Here is a 22,573-nt window from a genome sequence, read left to right on the forward strand (position 1 = left end):
GATAATAATTTTAAATTCCACATGTATATATTCATATCTCCAAATAAATATCTAATAAGAATAGGTCTCAAAAGGCAGACCAATTTTACATTTTGCAAAAATATAAATATCAGAATGAAGAGTTGAACTGCATGTCCACATACATAAGGGAAAAAAAGGGCACATTAACTTTTACTGTATGTGGTTCCTGCTAACTTAAGCACTGACACACTAATTATGTGACAGTAATTAAAAATAAAAATGTTTCAAACATTTGCATTTAAAAGAAGCAAATATGCAAGCAATAATATAACCTTAAGATCCTCTATTATTCATTGTAGCAAATGCCATGAACACGAAGAGTAGTGTGTTGGGGCTGATGAGATGACTCAGGGGGTGACAGAGTTTGTGGTCAAGCTTGTCGGCCTGAGTGTGACCCCCAGAATCCCCCACAGTGGAACTCCTCCATGTTGTCCTCTGACTCTATGTATGTGCCATGAAGAAAAATAGGCTTGAGTTTTTATTTTTTTTATCGTAAACGACAGGAAACATTTGGTGAAAGGCTTCTTTTTAAATTATTTCTTTTATTTTTTGAGATTAAGCACCATTTCTCCATTCCTTTTCCTCTCTGCAAACCCTACCACATGCCTACCATGCTCTTGCTCAGGCTGTACAATGCTACTAGCGTGCACGTTTTCGGAGCTGATGATTGGTACTGGATAACCAACTGCTCCCTTCTTCCCTGGAGGGGACTATTTCTTCTCCCTGAGCATTCCTTAGTTGCCTGTGGTTCTTTGTGTGAGGTTAAGGTAGTCATGTTGGTATGATTTTATCACTGTAGATTCTGACGTTATTAGGAGATACAGTTTTACAGCAAACTCCCTGTTCCTCTGGCTCTTACAATTTTTTCAACCCCCACCCCCTTCACAATGATCCCAAAGCCTCAGATTCAAGAGTTCTATTGTAGATGTATCTCTGGGGCTTTGTTCCAAAACACTGCATCTTGTTTGGTTGTGGTTTTCTGTAAAGGTTTCCATCTCTTGAAAAGAGAAGTTTCCTTGATGTGGAGTAAGAAATAGCTTTTTAATTAAGGAATTTAAGGTTTGAAATTTTGTGGCCTTATTTTTTTCCTCAAAATATCTACACATTTTCTTCTTTTCATTTTTAATTTATGTGTGGGAGCTTTACCTGAATGTCTGTGTGCCACATGTAGACCTGGTGCTACAAAGGCTGGAATAGGGTGTAGGAGGCCCCAGAGCTGGAGTTACTGATGGCTGTGGAGCCATGTAGATGCTGTTAACTGAGCCCGGGTCCTCTGTGAGAGTGACATGTGCTCTTAACTGCTGAGACATGTGCCTAGGACCTCTTTTAATTTTTATAATTAAATTTAAAATTAAATCTGATCTTAGAAAGTGGTATGGTTGGTCTGCTCTTCCAGAGGATCTAGGTTCAATTCCCAGCATCCACTTGGCAGCTCACAACTGTCTGTAACTCCAAAATCTGATACTTCACACAGACGTACAGGCAGGCAAACAAAATAATAAAAAATAAATTATTAAGGGCTGGAGAAATGGCTCAGTGGCTCAACTGACTGCTCTTCCAGAGGTTCCGAATCCAATTCCTAGCAACCACATGCTGGCTCACGGTCATCTATAGGGGGATCTAATGCCTTTTTCAGGCAAAAGTTCAAGAGAGAACACACACACACACACACACACACACACACACATACACACACACATATATAAAAAATAAGTCTTTAAAAAAAGAAAGTGGTATGGTTTTATAACATGCTAATTAAGGCTAAATAAACAAAATATCTAAATTTGCAACATAGGATTAAAAATATCAATTCTATGCCAAGTGGTGGCAGCACATGCCATTAATCCCAGAACTTGGGAGGCAGAGGCAGGTGGATCTTTGTGAGTTCCAGGATAGCCAGAACAACACAGAGAAACTCTGTTTTGAAAAACAAAAAAACAAAACAAAACAAAAAAACCCACAATTCTATAAAATTTGAAAATGATATTTTAGCACTAGTTTTGAATCTTCATGTTCCTTCTAGTTAGTAAACCAAGTCAAAATGATACTTTGAGTTACTTACCAGATTCATAAGTTTCAGACCCTCTAGGAGTTTACAATTTTTATTTTTTAATCTGTGTGCTTCATCAATAATCACACATCGCCATTCAATTGCATTAAGTTCTCCACAGCCCCCGAGAATCATTTCAAAGGTAGTGATGATGGCTTGGAATCGGTAAGCTCCTCGAATGATACGCCCCTAGAAATTACCAAATACAATAAATACACTGGTAGAATGTCTTAATTTCACTTTTGGTTCCTATTAAATAGCATAAAATATATTAATAACATTTTTACAAACTACTTTTCATTGACATTTTTACATGTGCAGACATTTAAGAGTTTCATTATTTAAAATATATTAGATAGCTGTTTAATAACATTGTCAAAACCCATAATTATGGGGATGAAAGACGAGCCCAGTCAATGAGCACGTGCTCTACAAGCTTGAAAATAATCAGAGGTCAATTCCTAGCACCTATGTAAAAAGTCAGCTCAGTGAGCTCAGTGTGGCTGCACCATGCAGGAGTAGTCAGGAAGAGGCTTGGGGGCAGAAGTCCAAGGAATCTGGTCTAATTGAGATCCAGGACAAAGAGAAACCCTATCTCCAAGGGTGGATAGAGTTCCTAAGGATGACACCCAAGGTTATGCTCCAGCTTTCACAAGCCATGTACTCACACACGTACACATGTATGTACACACACACACGTTGTAGGATAATCTTTTTGTACACTGTGTGAAGATGTGTCTGCTTTATGTCACCTGCCTAAGACATCTTCTGACTGGTTTCATAAAGAGTTGTATGGCCAATAAATAGAGAGGAAATGATAGGCAGGACGAGAGAGAGAGAGAGAGAGAGAGAGAGAGAGAGAGAGAGAGAGAGAGAGAGAGAGAGAGAGAGAGAGAGAGGAACAGAGGAACTCAGGGGAAAAATCAGAGAGGCTGAGATTTACCAGCGAGACATGGAGGAAATCAGATGTACAGTATGGAGGAGAGGTAATGAGTCATGTGCCAGAACACAGATTAATATAAATGGGTTAATTTAAATTATAAGAGCTAATTGGGAACAAGCCTAAGCCAAGTCCAAGCTTTCATAATTAACAGTAAGTCTCCATGTTTGAGAGATGGCAGTTCAAAGAAAGACCTATTACATACACACAGCATGCCTACATATGTGTATTATTTAAACATATATCCAAGTAAGTATATTCCAGTAAAATGTCTCAAGAAAAGAATTGAGGCCAAAAGCTGGGTTGTGACGGTGCATGTCTTTGATCTCAGCACTCAGAAGGCAGAGGCAGGCAGATCTCTGAGTAGACGTCACCCAGGTTTAGAGTGAGTTCAAGGACAGCTAGGGCTACACAAAGAAATCCAGTCTGGAAAAACAAAAAAACCAACCAAACAAACAAACTGAGGCCAGGTGTGGTGGCATACATCTTCAATGCAAGCATGGAGAAGATAGAGACAAGCTATCTTCTGTGGGTTAGAAGCCAGCTTGGTCTACATGAGTCTCAGATAATCCAGGGCTCCATAGTAAGACTGTCTCAGGGGTAAGGAGGGGTGAGGAGAGACTAATTCAACTTAAAAACTGAGCATTATAAAATCTGGCCAAGGAGATTTCAGTCCTAAAGTTTAGTTTACACCTATGAATTCACATTTACAAAGCCAAGCAAATAATGAATACCATAATAGCCATTTAAATAATTTATTCAGGGAATATTTATTATCTTGTTCTAATTTCTGGAGATATAAGGTAAGTAAAATAAAGTATTATCCAAGTGGAACCTACATGGTTCTAATACAGGACACTCCTAGTAAGAAAAGCAGTGAGCATTGTGACATAGAACAAGGGTATGGAATAAGAGTATGATCACCGCAACCTTACACACGATAACTGAGAGATGATACATAAGCCAAGACCTGTGTTGATATCTAGAAATCTGGCAGACAATGTATCCCTGGTAAAAGTAGCCAGCACAAAGGGCCTAAAGTATCCATGGAAATATTCAGATGATAGCAAGAAGGACAGAGTTGCTGAAAGCCGTGAAAGAAAGTGAGGGCAAAGGGCAGATGCCAAAGCATCTGGAAACTGACAGGAAGGCCTTATTCACAAGGAAAAGCAGATTTGATGAGAATAGGAGTTTGTGGCTGCTGAAGTGAAATGGTCTGAAGATGCCAAGGGCAGGGTCACAGGAACCATTCAAACAAGTGTTGTTAGTAGTGGCCAGGTCTGACAAATCTTAAGTTACAAGTATGGAATGAGACATGGAGAAAACTCAAAACTTTACTCTAGAGCAGTGGTTCTCAACCTCTGGGCAGCTACCCCACGGGGGTTACATATCAGATATCCTGCATATTATATGTTTACTTTATAATTCATAAGAGAAACAAAATTAAGTTAGGAAGTATCAGCAAAATAATTTTAGGCTCACCAGAATATGAGGAACTATATTAAAGGGTCGCAGCATTAGAAAGGTTGAGAACCACTGATGTAAAGATATGGCTTGAACAGCTGGATTGTAGAGCTCCTGTTCACTAGCACAGGGAAGCTAATGATTGTGGTTTTGTACATGGTAAGTTTGAAATATGCATAAGTTATATGCAAGTGGAGATGTTAACTAGGGTGCTATATAATAGCACCAAGTCTAAGAACCTAATAATTCTAAGAGAAAGTTAGACACAAACGCATAGGTATTAAAAGAAGGAAAAGTTAAGAATTGGTTTGTTTGTAGTTTATCTCATGTTGGTCTTTCACACTGTCCACTAATACATTAGACAACAGCCCCAGTAGGGTATTTCTACCATAGGTACAAAGTACAAACTCATGGCATTTACCAGGCTATGAAAACAGGATATATATTATAACCAGGGCTCTTGGGTCTGATTAATAACAGTTTTGCTATGTTCTTTTATTGTAATCCACATAATTCCTTTATGACTCATTTCATTCAAGTATGAAGCTAATTTAATAAAATCTATTGTACAAGGTTGCAATTATAAAAATTAAGTAAAAGAATATATGCAAACTGTTTCAAAAATCACTTGGCACACAGAAAACAGTTGTTTATAGATATTATTTCCTTATGTTACTCTTTCCCAAGTAAAATATTTAACAAGTCTTTGCAATTTCTATAGTTCTTAAGTCATTCAAAAAATTAAAAACAGAAAGAAATATTCAACTAATTTATTAAAATATATTCAAGAGACTTAACTCTAAGAGTTGTATCTATATGTACTTTATAGTACAGATATATTTGTTCATTATGAGTCATTTTGAAATTAAAAGTCTCTTCAGCTAATAGTTTGAAAACTTTAACATTAATCATAAAATATAATGTTTCATATATAGCATTAAGTTCATAATACATCAAGAATCTCTTGGCTTTGGACTATATATTAAACTTTGATATCTGTATTAAAGGTACAGCTTAGACAAAAAAAAAAATAAACCAACAAAAAAACCAACAAAAAACAAAACCAACCCAAAACCTCTTAATGTGTCACAATTTTAGGTTTTTTTTTTCTTTTTTTTTCTTTTTTTTTGTTTTTTCGAGACAGGGTTTCTCTGTAGCTTTGGTGCCTGTCCCGGAACTAGCTCTTGTAGACCAGGCTGGCCTCGAACTCACAGAGATCCGCCTGCCTCTGCCTCCCGAGGGCTGGGATTAAAGGCGTGCGCCACCACCGCCTGGCTTTAGTTGTTTTCTTAAAAGTGAATTCAGAAGGCAGGTATGGGAGCAGATGCCTGGAATCCCAGGACTTGGATTGGAAGCTAATGTGGAAAGAGTCCCATGAGTTTAAGGACAGCCTGGCCATACAGCAAGACTCAAAAAATTATCATAGCTCAAAAAATAATAATAATAATTAATTTAAAAAGATATATAATTATTATGATTATGTTGAAGAGCTTTATAATTCTGCATTTGTTTGATAAGGGATAATATATTATGTAAGGGACTCAAACTAGAATCCATACTGTAAAAGTGCAAAGGAGGTAGTTTTTGATATGGTTGGGAAATAAATGATTGTATATGTGCTCAATTTCATACACATGAAATAGTTTCAACTCTGTAAGCAGGAGTATGCAAACAAATCTGTCTATGTCACGCATTTTCAGCAGGAAGTAACAGAAAATCAGTTATAATTTGAAGCAAAAGCACAGGTTATGCACATTATCTTGCTTTAACTTCTACTACCATCATATGGTCATACTGCATAGTAATTACTTCAGAACAAAGCAATGAATGAAAGGAAGTATATTTAGAAGCTACTTAGGTAGCCAGTCACACTTGTTCTAATTAAAAGTATATTTGGTCTCAATTGAGTTTATTGATTTTTCTATTTCTGAATGAAGTCAGAAAAATTCATATTAACATTCAAGAGCACAACGTGGAATTCTATGTCTTACAGGTTGTTTTGTCTCTGTCTCTTGTGATCAGAGGGAATCATACACGCTACGCAGTCAGAAGGAATCATAAAAGCTAGACAGGTGTTTTACTGTGGAGAGACACCTGTCAGGCTACAAACTAAATTAAACAACTCTAAAATATAAATATATTGAACATGAAAAAGAACCTTAGTCTCACATCAATACAAATTTAATGTCATCATAATCACCAAAAAGTAAGCATTTAAAGAAAGGGTAATAGAGGAACAAGAGGGTGATCAAAGACAGTTATATAAAAAAATAACATATTTAAATAGAAAATTAAATTATTGTAGTTAAATATTATAGGCAATAATCAATTTATACATTTGTATAAATCAATACTATGCTACAGTGAACTAGAAACAGTAAACTGACTTTAGCCATTGCTTTTAAGCTACTAAATTTATCACAATATAAATATGAATGAGCTTAACATAAAAGTATGAGATTAAAATATACAGCAAATTATAAATTGTTAACATGTAATATTATCTTATTCAGCTGTGGTCTTTTAAAAAATAAACAAAATCAGTAATAACACACCTGTGAATCCCTGAAGTACATCTCATATTGCTGTATCATCTGTCTGCTAATCAAGCTCCCGTGATAAACCACAACATTGATATCAGTCCACGTACGGAATTCTCTTTCCCAGTTTGCAATGGTAGAAAGTGGTGCGATAATCAGGAAAGGTCCTTTTATACCAGTCAGAAGGATTTCGTAGAGGAATGTAATTGACTGAATGGTTTTGCCAAGACCCATTTCATCTGCTAAAATGCAGTTTCGTCTGAAATAAATAAATGCATTACCCATGCATACACACACTGGGCTTTTCTAAATACTATCGTTTTTAAAGATAAACATTTAAAAATAAGTAAGAAAAGAATGACAATACTTTCATTTATAAAAACATAAAAAGTTGCTAATGCAAAGTAAGGTAAAGATTACAATTTTATTATAATCCTATAAGGGAACAGTAAAGATTTTTAGATCTTCAAATAAAGATATTGCCCAGTAAGTGTTTGATTTTAAGAGTGAGAAGAGCAAGGCATGTCAAATATTTAGGAAGTATTTATTAAACACCTGTTGCTATCTCAGGAAGTATGAAAAGATGGGAGAGAAAAGAAAGAGAACATGTTTTCTGCCTTCTTGGGGCTTGTATCTATTAGAGAAGCAGACATGCAATATACATAAATAAGTAGCCATGCAAGCTGCTACTATAGAAGAATAAACTTAGCACTGGCTTTCATCAGTGGCTTCACGTTAAAAGAGCCTACAGAGCTTGAAAAACAAGCAAGCAAGCAAACCAACAGGTAACCAGGTCTTTTCTCTATACATTCTGATTCAGTGTGTATGGAATAAGATCTAAACAGTTGCAATTTCTAAAATAAATTCCACAGACAGTTTTGCTCTGTGGCCAGTGACGAATATAAGTAGTAAATGTTCTTATAGAAAATCAGAGGGATATGACAATAAATAATAATCTGGCTAGAGCAAAGGGGAAAGCTTCAGGTCATTTTTTTATAAAAATTTTCAAAAAACAAAACAAAGGGTCAAAAGTTAAAAAAAAAAAAAAAAGCTCAAACCAGGGAACCAAAAGTTGCTCAATATGAACAAGGGAAAGGAGAAGGGAGGAAAGATTCGTGAGGTAAGTCAGATCCATGCATAGAAGATATTAGACATCATTTTATTATGCAAAGTCAGGCACTAAAAATCTTTTAAAAATACCACAACATTAAGTTTGTATTGTAAGTTCTATTCCAGTGCGATGGCAGATAGTAAAGTAGTAGACGTTTGGGCCTATTTGGCAAGATACAGGGAAGAAAGTTCAGGCACAGGGACTTTGTAGTTAAGTAGTTAAGGCAGAACATGCCAAAGCTATGATGGCTTGGCCCTATTCACCAACTGCATGTATGAGGTAACTACCAGACTTGAGTTTAGGTGAGTCAATTAATTGCGCTATATTAACCATATAGAAAAATTGGAAAAGAACAAATTTAATATATAGAAAATAAAAAGATTAATTTTGAATCTATTATATACGTAGTGAAACTGCTGAGTCATATTCAGACAGTTAAAGTCAAAAAATATGGAATCATAGCTCAAGGCCTTAGAGATAAAGTTACGGAGTCATTAAAATATTGGTTAGCTTAAAAGGGGAGTGTGCAGTGTGTCTGTTGAGATGGTTAAGGGAGAAAAAAATAAGGAATATGAAATATTAATTAAAGATTAAATCTAGGCCATGGTGTGTGTGGGGGAAATCAACAGATAAAACATAGAAGAGAAACCTGTTTAGCAAAGTGTTGAAATAATCACAGAGATGCTAAAGATCTTGGAGTCACACTGTAGAAGTGTGGGGGAAATAAGAATGGGAAGAAAGTTTAATGGAAGAAATGGCAACTTGTATATATTTAACACAGGAGAGATGAACTGAAGGATAAGAATATTCTATTAATTAGGAAATGAGAAATTTCAGAAAACAGAAACGAAATCCACAGCTGGATAGAGATACATGCCTGTAATCCCAATGAGACTAATACAGGACTGTCATGAGTTTGAGGCTAGCACAGTCTACACAATGAGTTCTTGACCAACACAGGCTATTGAGTGAACAAACAGAGAACCAAATTCCAGGCTGGTGCAGAATAAAAAGAAAAGTGGGGATGAGGAAGTGAAGCTCTAGTTATTTGCATAGAAGTTACAAGAGGGGCTTGAAGTAGTTAGTGGGAAGAGCAGAGTCAAACGATTTAGTTTTCTATTTCATTTTTATAAATAAATACCCAAACCATTCATAGATTTAGGCAAATAAGTCTTCCAGCATAGATTGAAGATATAAAAGAGAAGGAGAGCTTACTGAAGACTGGACACAAGACAGCCTGAAGAGTTGAGGTAGCGTGATTTAATCGTGCTTGTAACACATGAGGTTAGAGCTATGAATGGCTACACTTAAAGAAGTGCTGGAAGGACTGGACATGAAAATGGGCAAGAATTTGAGAATTCAAAGCCTACTGTCTCTGGTTTCTTTATGAAGCAGTCACATACAGAGAGTGACCAGAACAGAGAATGGAAGGGTAGAGGGAAAAGGTTAAAGGTTAAACCGGGCAATGTAAAAAGTGCAAAGGGGTACTAATGAGTGAGGAAAATTTTAAAAATGCAGCATTATTTTATCTGAAAGCTTCTCTTGAAGGAAATAATGATTAATATTTAGAAAGCATAAATCAGAAAAGAGAACACTGCATGAGCAAGTAGGTAATTCTCATGCCACCTAACTGAACCACGTAACTCTACATAAATAGTGAAACAACTCCGAAGAAAGAGGTGAGAATTAAAACAGGGAAAATGCATTTCCAAAAAAGAATCATTAAATTGTTGCTAATGATAGCAGAAACTTCAATGATAGTCTGCACACAGTACTATACATAACACTTTATTCCCATTTATTATATTATATTTTAATTCCTTTGGAATTATCTTCTTACCTCAATAAATTACTTGAGATTTGATTTATAAAGCATTTTGAACAACTCAAGAAAATGAACAATAACAAAGGGACATTCACTGGTATGTTCCCATAATTTTATGTCCACTCATTAACTGCTTACAATCTATGTCATTTGAGGTTTAAATTAAATATTAGCACTCTATATAATTTCTAATGTCTTAACATACAGTTCACTCTACAGATACAATCACTGACATAAATTGTATGTTGAAAAGCTAAAATAATGAATAGTTTGAGACTATTGTAAAGTTATTTCAAATTTAACTTTTAATCAACAAACATGTGGGTGTATATACTTAAAGGAAACAACATTAAGACTGGCATTCAAAATCATAATTTACATTATTTTTCTGAGATATCTTCATTATTAAATAATACTTTCCAGCACAAAACAGCCCAGCAACATAAGTATTTATTTTAATTAACATATTTTGGCATATACAAAAAAGGAATATATTAAAATCTTCTTACGATATACTACATACCTATTATACCAATTGAACAAAAGCCAGTTGAGTCCTTCTAGTTGATATTCCCTGAGTTGATTACCATTTTTATAGTCCCTGGATTGATCTATTTTCTTCCAAATATTAGAGGGAGGACGATCCTTTGTGAACAAAAATAAAATGAATGATGCATTTCAGATGTTTATCTTCCACACAACTTACTCATGGCAAGAAACCTTGCTTTTAAAAGAACCTAGAAGCCAAAGCATACAGTATATGATGAAACTTTACCTAATAGTTAAACATCAAATTAATTCTACTCAGAGGCTTCCAGAAAATAGAACAGTGAGGCACACCCTGAAATTCATCCTGTGAAGCTTTGATGCTAAAATCAGGTGACATTACATGAAAAGGAACTACGTACCAATATTCTTCAAGAACAGACATTTAAATTTTCCTAGCAGAATTTTCACTAAATGGACAAGTTTAGAAAGGGCAGTGCATTAAAACTAGAGTTTTTACAAGGACTAGCCAAGTAGGTTTAAAGTTTTAAATCAAACATTAAGAAACAAAAGGAAATAAAGAGAATTTTAGTAGATACAGAAAAAGGCACCTAAAATAGGGACGTGTTCTTTTGTAACAAAAAATATTATCAACACTGTATTATAAGCTCAAATAAGTATAATTAAGCAAGGAAAAGAAAAACACCATTAAGGTGGGAATCACAGAACGTTAACATTGTTGTGTTTTGTTTTGGGAGACAGGGTTATAGCCCTGGCTGTCAAGAACTCACTATGTAAATCAGACCTGCTTCTGCTTCTGTTGGGATTAAAGAGGTGCACCACCACCACCCAGCCAGAGAGAATCTTAACTGGAGTTGGTAGGAATGGAATTTATATCTTGGTGAAAGTGGAATTTAAAAAAAAGCTTTGGTTGTGAATACATGTACCCCACAAACACAAGAATTGAAGATAACCTTAACCCTGCTAAATACAAAGTGCTAAGATCTTAAGAAGCTGCCCAAAAAAGGCTCTCACCAAATGTCTTGTGTCAGGCCTTGAAGCTTGCAGTTGTTCAAACTCTTCAATTTTTGCAAGATCCACATCTTCTTTTAATTCCCAGGTGCTATCTTCATATGGCAATGAGCACCATTTTACCAAGTAGTAAATAACAGACTAGAAAGAAGTTGTTTTTTATTTTACCACTTGTAAGGAAGTAAATAGTTTAATTATAAAATGTTTATAAAACAACTTAAATATATACTAACGTCCATCAATAAAAACAAAGAAACCATTGTTGGAAGGGGTTGATTTGAGACAGGATTTCTCTGCCTGTAGCTTTGGCTGACCTGGAACTTGCTTTGTAGACCAGGCTGACCTCAAACTCACAGAGATCCGCCTGCCTCTGCCTACCAAGTGATGGGATTAAAGGAGTGCACCACCACTGCCTGGCCAAAGAAATCATTATGTTTTAAAAAATTTATGTGTATGTCTGGGTGCCTGTATGTATGTGTACCATGTGCATGCTAGGTACCTCCAGGGATCAGAAGAAGGTATTGGGGCCTCAGACACTGGATTTAGACAGTGGTAAGGCACCATGTGTATGCTGGGACTGAAACTGGGTTCTCTAAAATGTGGCTTAGGCATTAGGTTTTTATTTAACAAGTGTATTACTAGGCTTGAATATTTGGAAAATTTAAGGTATTTCTTAGAAAAAATTTTAGATTTATTTTTACTTCATGTATATGAGGTTTGCTTACACATATGTATGTGTTCCAAGTACACAAGTTATACCCATGGAAACCAGAAGATGGCACTGGAATTCTGTACCATGTAGGTTCTGGGAACTGAACCAAGGTCCTCTACAAGAGTAGCCAGTGCTCTTGACTTATCTCCATATCTCTTAGAAACATTTTCCCCCGATTTTATTTAAAGTCTATTTTTATCTTCACATATGCTGTGTACCATGTGTGTACCTGGTGCTCTTGAAGGCCAGAAGAGGCTGTTGGATCCCCTAAAACTGGAGTTACAGACAGTGGGAGCCACAATGACCATGTGGGTGCTAGGAATTGAACTGGATTCTCTAGAAGAGCAACCAGTGCTTTTAACTGCAGAGCCATGTCTCAGCCCCTTGGAAACTACTTTTACTGAGTAATTACCTCACCAGTATCCTTATCTTCACAAAAAGAAACTTCTAATATTCTGTCTACTTCAACGTAGTCTGGGTTAAAGGGCTCTTCTTCCATCTAAAATTAAAAAATTAAATTTAATGATATCTGAGGAAAAGGTAGAAAGACATAAATAAAAATACATCTGTTTAACTGTAGTTACATTTCTAATATGTAAAATTCTTCCAATTTAATTTCAAAAAGCTATAAAGGAAATTATAAGACACCAAGCTGTAAATAATACAGGCAAAGTAACGGGACTAAAGAATAATACATTCCAGGTTAGTGACCTACTCTAGCAGATACGTTTGTTAAAAGCTCTAAACACAGACTGCGACTCTCATTTGCAACTCTGCTTTGGTAATAAGATGTGAAGACCAATGACTCCACATACTGTCTCACATTCCAGCTGTCATTTTTATCAGACGCTTCTCCTTTATGCAGGGCCTGTTCTTAATATGCACTTATCTATGTGGCTACTTCAAAATCAGCTGCACCCATTCTCTTCAACCTGTGTGTATCCTATATTCTTTAGCTGGTATGTGGAAACACAGCTCTCTCTGCTCCACATTCACAGATGCCAAAATGGAGAAGTGATGATAGATTGTTTTTCCTTCCTTCACCCTGTGAAACTAATAAATTGGGAATTTTGTAGTGGGCATGGTACGCATGCCTATTATTCCAGCACTTCGGAGGCAGAGGTAGGAGAATCTCTGAGTTCGAGGCCAACCCTAGTCTAATGAGAGAATTCCAGAACAGCAAGGATTACAAAGAGAAACCCTGTCCCAAAATATTCAAAATAAATAAATCAATAAATTGGTGATTTATACATCCTATCTGTGCGTGTGAACTTGCATGCTGCGTAAAACTGGGTTTTGCTATATTGCCCAAACTGAGTGCAAACTCATGATCCTCTTAAATTAAGTGGTATTACCGTCATTTGCTAATGTCAGGTTTTGTATAGATTCTGTGTTAAGTGTATACAATGCTAGACTGAGTCTTGGGTATGTTATACATGTACTCTACCACTGCAACACACACACACACACACACACACATCTCTGTTTGGTTTTGGTTTTATGAGACAGAGTTTCTCTGTGTAATGGCCCTAGCTGTCCTGGAACTTGCTCTTGTAGACCAGGATGGCCTCAAACTCAGAGATCTGCCTGCCTCTGCCTTCTGAGTGCTGGGATTGAAGGCGTGCAGCATCACCACCTGAATGCATTTTTTTGTATTGGAGGGGGGGCGTGTTGAGACAGGGTTTTTCTGTTTAGCCTTGGCTGTCCTGGAACATACCCTGCATACCAGGCTCACATGAAACTCAGATTCACCTGCCTCTGCCTCTCAAGTACTGGGATTAAAGGTGTAAGCCACTAGCGCCCAGCTACAGTCTCTCCTTTTAAAACTAATTCAAATCGAGACCTTTTATCTCATCCTCACTGCGTCACCTCTTCCATGAATACTTTAAACCTTTATAGATTCATTTCCTTTTGTGTGTCTGTTTTGCCTGAATGTATGTATACACACTATGTGCACGTCTGGCACCTACAGATAACAGAAATTTATACCTATTGCCTTGCATAAAACTCAAGTTCAAATGGATCAAAAACCTCAACATAAAACCAACCACACTGAACCCCATAGAAGACAAAGTGGGAAGTACTCTTGAACACACTGGCACAGGAAACCACTTCCTAAATATAACTCTAGTAGCACAGTCACTGGGAGAAACAATTAATAGAACCTCCTGAGATGGAAAAGCTTCTGTAAAGCAAAGAACACAGTCAACAAGACAAAATGACAGCCTACAGAATGGGAAAAGATCTTCGCCAACCCCACATCCGAGAGAGACGTGATCTCCAAAATATATAAAGAACTCAAAAAAACTGGACACCAAAATACCAAATAATCCTATTTATAAATGGGGTCCAGATCTAAACAGAGAACTCTCAACAAACGAATCTCAAATGGAGCATTAGTTGTAAAAAAAATAATGACATCTTGAAATTCTCAAACGAACAAAACCAGAAAAAGCCATAATGAGTGAGGTAGCCTAGACCCAGAAAGACAAATATAGTATGTACTCACTCATAAGCAGACATTAGACAGAAAGCAAAGGATAACCAGCCTACAGCCAACAGACCCAAAGAACCTAGACAACCAAGAGGACCCTAAGAGAGACATACATGGGTCCACACAGGAAAGACAGAAAGACAAGATATTCTGAGTAAATTGGGAATGTCGGGGGCATGGGGATGGTAGAAAGGGAGAGGGGAGGAAGGAAGTGGATTGGGAAAAAATGTAAAGCTCAATAAAAACAAAGTACTGGTATAATAATTAATGAAATGTAAATAATGCCTATTAATAAAATAATAACTGTACTATATTTATATGAAAGAACAAATACTATTCTGTTCAAATGTGTCAGGAAAAATTCCTGTGCATGATAGGAAAAATGTTGAAAATTAAAGTAAATATAAAAAAAATTAGTTAAAATTCATGTGAGAATTTGTTGTGCTATTTTAGTAAATATTTTGTTCAACATAAAGTTTAACAAACCTTAAAAAAAAAAAACACAAAACCACAATTCGAGAGGTAGTGGTACACACAGAGGCAGGATGACCATTCTGGTCTACTCATAACCAAGTGTACACATAGTGAGCTCCAGACCATAAATAAATAAAGATATAAAATAAATAAAAAAAAAAATTAGAGAAGGACATCAGGCCATTCAGTGATGCTTGGAAGAGAAAAAAAAAAACCTTTTCAATGGTGCCATATATACTTACACCAAAGTTCATGATAAATATGTAATATGTCTCATCTAATAAAAATTATGCTTCCCACTTACTTGCTGCATTATTACTTTCATAACGTGAAGAACACGATGAAAAATATCTTGTGATATTAACATATCCACATTCAACTCTAATCAACAAAATGTATGCTAATTTAAAAATACAAGCATTAGCTACCACTGAATTATTGTATTTTTTAAATATCTTTTAAAAGACAACACTCACAAGGTAGCCCTGGCTAACCTGAAACTGCTACGGAGACCAAGCTGGCCACAAACTCACAGAGATGTTCCCGCCTCCTAAGATGAAAGACATGTGCCACTAGGCCTACTTATTATGGCTCTTATTTCAAGAGTTTCCAAGCTGATTTTTGGAAGAGAAAAACATATGTAGATAACGTTTACAATCAACTATTAACACTGGAAATGTAAAAAAGTAGTATTTTGTTTTATGGTTCTGAGACCAGAATTCAGGGTTTTGAATATGCTACACAAATAATCTACCACTTAACTACATTGCAAGCTCCACCCTTAAAATTATTATAAACAATACCAAATTTGGTAAAGCTTTTTCCTTACATCTGCCAAAAAATGTGCCCTCTGTGCTTGTCTTAGCTTGAATCGTTTGATTTTTTGCTGGATCCGTTTATCTTTCAAAAGTTGCTGTTCTGTGGCCCATTCACAGTGGAGATAAGAGCTAAAAGTTTTATGAAAACAATATATTAGCATGATAGAGAAAACTGTTTCTTCATATGCACATTTAATTATAATTTCCAATACAAATGTACTACCTTTAATTTTACATTTAAGTATTTACTTCATTCAATTTCAATAGATTATATAAGAATAATAAAACAGCCATTTTGATCCTGGAATGCTAAAGGAACTGTAGTCAAGGAATCACAGTTTATCATATGGAAACAGTGACAAACTGACCAGAAGCTGCTTCTGCAACATGACTTATTATTTTATTATATTGATTTTCTGATGATCAAAAAGTTATGTGTATTAGAACCAACATAATTTTCTTTGAAAAATTTAATCAAAGTATGGAGATGAACTAGAAACTACACAAAAAGAATACATTATCTGATAACTGCTGACTCCATTGATTTAATTCACCTACAACCAATACAGAAACTTAAAATCTTAAAGTCAAATCATCATTGTATACATCTGATGTAGCAACCTACGATCAATTGTTGTATATAAAAACAATAAAACCTTAAAGGCTCAAAGCAGAAAAGAGATAAATACCTATAATTTATAAAATCATATTTTATAAAGATTCTTGTTTTTATATAATTTCAAAAAAAATGACTCTCGACAAGAAAAGATTTTTGTTTGTTGATTTTTTATTTTTTGGATTTTTTTGGTTTCTTTTGTTTTTAGAAGCAGGGTTTCTCTGTTTAGCCCTGGCTATCCTGGGCCTAGTACTATAGACCAAGTTGGCCTTGAACTCAGATATCTGACTCCCAAGTGCTGGAATTAAAAGACATTTGTTACTACACCTGTCCATAAGAGGTTTTCAAATACAGCCTTTATACTTTTTAATGACTGAGTTCTTATAAGTAATAAACATTTTCATTAAAATGCAGATAAAATGAAAATTTATTAATTGTAACTCATTATACTTACAAATTAAGTAATTCATATTTGACTAAACACCATTTCATAATTTTAATTCAAATACTTACTAATTTTTGTATTTCACAAAAAATTCTTCTGTATCAAGCATAACTCCAGGTGATATCTAAAAAATTAAAATTAACAACTGTGATTCAAACAGGACACAAAGTGTAAGTATAAAGCACATTGTACCATTACTTACTTCCTTTTTTACAACTCTAGAAGATAATATTTTGTCTACAATTGCAGCATCTTCTTCACTTGGATTTTCCTATAAGGAGGAAAAATATATGACAGAATATATTCTCAAAAAATAATCATCATTTAACAAATACCAGTGTAGCACTAAGATTGAGCACTATGTGAAATGTTAGTGAGGAAAAATAAAAAAGAAAAGAAGCCCTATCATTACTGCCCTTGTCATCATCAGCATTATCATTTTGGGAACCGCACGACCTCCATCTCCAACCCCTCCACTACCACCATTTCCACTGCACCACTGAGGAAATTCAGGTACACAGGTTTCAACTTAAACAGACAGTAGCTAAATGTTAGATTCATAATATATACAAGAAAAATAAAAACTAGAAGTAAAGACTATGTGGTAATATTTTAACAGGGCATCATGAATTCCTGGTGTGATAATTTAAACTGCAGTCTTACCACAAACAACTGCAAAGGCTGTTCACCAGGCAGAGGAGCTGAATTCTTTTTTGTCTTTACAGCGCCTTTGACCTCCTCTTCAGACTGTTTTCCCTCTGCATCTTCTGCATATTTTTTTCTTTTAATTTGTCGATTTGATCTTCTTTTCTGTAATGAATCATAAAGATCTGATTTATATAAATTATTTTTAAAATCTTATGCAGAGATACAAAGAATATTACTCTTTATGTTGGTGATTTCTTAGAAAAAAAATAAAAAATATGTACAACATTCCTCACTTTGTCTTTTTCTGACTAAAGCCGATAACATGCCCATGGCCACGAGTTCCCACTCTCCCAAAAGCATTACCTCCCATAATTTCAAATATAAATGTTTAGTGACACCTTTGTTTATTTTTCTTTATAAGTTAAGAAAACAGATATCTATTTTTATTTTGAACTAGTTCACAGCTTGGAAAGGCAGTGTTCTATCGGTAATATCTTTATTGGTAGATTAGTTTTCTTTAGAAACAATTAAAAAATAAAAGGCTAACTTAGTTATTAATTTACTCCTTAAACAATATACATTTTAAACTACAAATAATTTTATTCATTTGCCCCAAACAGAAAAGTTGTATTGAATGGTTATTTGTTAAATATCTGGGGCAAAAACACAGAAGAAATTAAGTTCTCTAAAGCAGTGGAAATGTTTAAGACAGAAAATAAAATGTTTTAGATTAAATATATAAAATGATTGTTTAAATTTAAATGAAGTACTAATTGTTTAACTAACTTTACTAGTTTCTTTATATTTAAAAAAGGAAAATCATACATTAGAAGTCTTTTTAAAGGTAGTACTTGTAGTAACAGGTCTTTTTAATAGTCTAATTTTAAATCAGAACCAACTCCCTAAAAATATCAGTTTTGACAGTTTATAATTAAAGGAGAATTTTTCAAAACAAAGTTACACAACTTTTGACGTTTTCACTTAAAAAAAAAACAAAGCTCAGGTTTGTTTCAGAATACAAAAGGACTTAAGTGTGATTGTATTTCCATGAACTTTGGAGGTGGCGGGGTCCCAACCAACTAGTCCACTGGACATCAGCAGTCTACTGCGTGAATCCAATCCTTCTTGCTTTTCCTGTTCCATTTTCTTTTATGCACAGTAATTTTCCTGACATTCCTGAAAAGTGGAGCCAGAAAATAGCCCATATATTTTACATATGGTTTCTGCAATATATCTGTGTGAGAACTTTTTCATTATTTTCACAACCATAACAAAACCGTAACAGAATCAGCTGAATCTGTGTAGCAGTAAGAGTTTTTATTGTACTAAGTTTGCAGTGGTTATGGCTTTGTAAAATCATGCCTCTTTGTCTTTTGAGATGAGCAATACTGCAAAAAAAAAGGCAATATGTGGGTAGCCAAATTCCATGCCTTTTGTCTGGATGGGACATCATTTGCTTATACTATCCATTGGTGGGGAAAGGGTTCTACTGGAAATCAAGCCTGTGAGAGGCAAAACTTTATGACTAAGTCAACAACTCCCAGCCTTTCTGTTGGACATAAATACATTTATAGATTTTGTTTGTTTGTTTGTTTTAAAGACAGGGTTTCTCATGTAGCCCTGTCTGTCTTGGAACTCGCTCTTTAGACCAGGATGGCCTCAAACAGAGATCCTCTAGTGCTGCCTCCCATGTTCTGGGATTAAAGGTGTGCTCCACCATGCCTGGTCTCACATTTACATTGTCTAACATCAAAGCAATACTTTGTTAATAGAAGAGACAGGAAGGTAATATATAACCATAATAAAAAGATTACAAGAAATCTACTTTTTTCACATACTAATTTGAAAAACACATGAAGTATTCATTGTTCCCTAGAGGAAAAGTTCTATGAATTTACTTAGGCTAAATGTATGTTTAGAATTCTATTACAACCATCATAAAGATCTTAATGTTCAAAATAGTTCAAATTAGTGCTCAACTTGCATTTATTATAATAAAACATACATGAATTATCAAAGTTTCACTACACATGATTTCTAAATAATTAAGCTTGAGATTCATTCAATTTTTGTAAGATCTTATGACATATTTTCAACTATGTTACAGTTTTCCTTTCTGGTTACTTGGTCACTTATTGGTACTCTGAAATGCCCACTGATCTTTAGTAAGAAGAAAATAAATGGTGTAAAAATTTCCTTTACACTCACAAAAATGTACAGATAACTTTGCAAGATAAAATGAGAGTTACTTAAAATAAACGGTTCTTTCATCTTACAAAGAGTTTATCAGCCTAATTAATTGATTTGAAAGTATGTGGATAAAAGCCTACAGATGATCTCATCTTAAATCATAATAGATGATAGAGCAGCACATTTTAGGTAAAGTCAAAGAATTCCTAACTTTTATAATTATCAAAAACATCTCCATGTTTTTTAAAACAGTAACATGTTCTCTCTCCTAGTTTATTTCCAACCTTTCTCCTCCTATATGAAAGGCTTTGCAGATTAGCTCATTGCACTAACAAAGATGAATAAAGAAAGCACAGGATTTATGTTTTTAAGTAACTAATACTTTGTTATGCTAGAATTAGATCCCCATAAATATTTATCATACTATGCTGCAGGGGTATTTATAAAAACATAAGGTCTCTAAATTTAGTCTAACTACTAAAATTAAACATCACATTCATGATTCTAGATTTCTCTGTCTCTAGAATTTAATTCAACTTTAAGAGTCCATCTTGACAATCCACTGTTGTCATTGAAAGCTATTTCTCCATTTGTAAAACGACACAACCAAATAAACCATAATAAAGATTTATACTTATTAGAAAATATACGTTCTCTTTTTATTTTGTTAAAGAAACACACTTGTCAAAGCAACCTAACACTACAGTGAAAAAAGGAAGATATGTTTACAAAGAACTATACTACTATTTCACTGTTTGGTAAATTACAAACTGGAAAAGATGGCCACCATTTTTCTAGTAAAAATTAAATTAAAAATTCTGATACTGAATAAGTTAAGTATAACTTTACCTAAGTTAAGGATAGCATATGAAGAAAAGGCCAGGCCATATATTAGGAGCTTTGATCACTGCCCTTACCTCAACTCTTGCAGCAGCCCAGGAGCCTTGAGCCACTACTCTCCCATTGGATAAGAAGCTGCATAAGGAAGAAGAAAGGCCATTCAGGGGCTTTCTGGCCCCATAATTCAACAATTGCCACCACCCCTACGGCCTACAGCAGTATTTTAAGTATTAGAAAGCAGAGGGTGGCCTGAATTATTATGACCTTCACTACAGATGTATCTATCTATCTATCTATCTATCTATCTATCTATCTATCTATCTATCTATCTATCTGTATATCCCCATAGGATTATTTTGATATCTATCTATGTTTTAAAGGCAAGATGCACAATATTTATGTCTGTTAGGATTTTTAGTTTCATAGGTTATCTTTTCTTCAACATGAGCAGACAAAAAGTATTGACTCTAGGAATGAGTCAATCCATTTGTTCTGTGATTTGTATTATTTTTAAAATTACTATCTCTAACATTAATTTCATTCAAAGGACTATGTAGGTCCAGGATTCCACTGGATACTGCTTTATGTAAAAGTCATCCAGGACTTATGGTATTTAACCTCTCAGACTTTCAGTTTCGCTACTGAAAAATGAGGGGTTTAAGGAAGGCAGATAAATTTCCTCCCACATCTTATATTATATGGTAATATTCTAGAAGTATATTGGAATAATGCTATCCTACAAGATTTACTATAAAATAAATTATATTATTATCACTTAACTAGAGTGTAAATATCCAAGAGGCAATATTATGCTCCCTAAATAATTCTAACAGCGTTCCATTTCTCAGACTAGAAATCCATACTCACTTGAGAGTGCTGGTCTTTGCACGTGTGCTGGGACACCTGCTCCGCATCAGAGGGCTCATCGGAAGACTCATTCTCTCTTTTCTGTTTCTTACCCAATGTAATAATGAGTTTGCTGTTTCAAGAAGAAAGAAATTAGCATTCAGAACACTGTCTTTTCCATTTTTGGTGACTAAGGTTTCCATGATAAATATAATTTTATATTGTACATGTCTAACCAAATATGTTAATTAAGCTGAAATCCATATAGATATTTTCAAAACATACTCTTATAACTGCTTATAACACAGGGAAGAAGTCAAGTCCTAACATGGCTTCTTAGGCTCTGAATGTACTTTTCATGGGAAAATTTCAAGTCACAGAATAACAATAAAAAGAATTTATTATTGGCAGATTCAGAAATGGGGACTCTACTTCCTGCCTAGGGAGAGACTACTCATTGCACTTTAATACTATCCGCCCCCAAAAGCCTTTGCTTCTTTCTAACCACAGTAACGTCTCCAGTACTGCAGACAATCTGACATCCAACTATTTGCTAACATTTTAATGTTATGTCAGAGCTTATCAAACCTATACCATATGCACCCAGGATTAAGATATATTACACAATTCATATAGTATGTGTCAGTATAACTTTCTGGCTTTACATTTAATATTACACACATATCAAATATACATCTTTAAACTAAATCTGTTTTCTTGCAAGATAAGTACCAGGATTCTAGATTTCATTATCTGTCTCAATAGCGCCATTACTAAAGTATCATATTAATCATAAACAATGTTACTAAACAGCAAAATTCTCTTTTAGATATCTCTATTTCTAAAACTAAAAACTCCTTCGATATTTCCATATATGGTGCATCAAATAGATCCAAATCCTTAACAATTATTTACCAATTTTGGAAGTTATGAACATGATAAGATAATAGATTCAGCAACTTGGACCCTCACCATTGAGCAAATTACCTGATTTCTTACCTTTTCTGTGTACAAGACAAAA

General features: G+C 34.7%; 1 protein-coding gene across 8 annotated transcripts in view; it reads right to left on the minus strand.

The window, feature by feature from the left end:
• Chd9 (chromodomain helicase DNA binding protein 9) overlaps positions 1-22,573 on the minus strand; it is a 216,184-nt gene that overhangs the window by 59,650 nt on the left and 133,961 nt on the right. For all 8 annotated transcript variants that reach the window (XM_057754378.1, XM_057754381.1, XM_057754376.1 and 5 more), the window contains 10 exons: positions 21,574-21,685; positions 17,692-17,838; positions 17,231-17,299; positions 17,097-17,152; positions 15,979-16,096; positions 12,594-12,680; positions 11,473-11,610; positions 10,475-10,596; positions 7,031-7,274; positions 2,084-2,260 (listed from right to left, as the gene is read on the minus strand). In XM_057754378.1, coding sequence (XP_057610361.1) covers positions 2,084-2,260; positions 7,031-7,274; positions 10,475-10,596; positions 11,473-11,610; positions 12,594-12,680; positions 15,979-16,096; positions 17,097-17,152; positions 17,231-17,299; positions 17,692-17,838; positions 21,574-21,685 — 1,270 coding nt within the window. The remainder of the gene's footprint in view (positions 1-2,083; positions 2,261-7,030; positions 7,275-10,474; positions 10,597-11,472; positions 11,611-12,593; positions 12,681-15,978; positions 16,097-17,096; positions 17,153-17,230; positions 17,300-17,691; positions 17,839-21,573; positions 21,686-22,573) is intronic.

The sequence above is a fragment of the Chionomys nivalis genome, chromosome 21 (genome assembly GCF_950005125.1).
Source record: "Chionomys nivalis chromosome 21, mChiNiv1.1, whole genome shotgun sequence".
NCBI lineage: Eukaryota > Metazoa > Chordata > Mammalia > Rodentia > Cricetidae > Chionomys > Chionomys nivalis.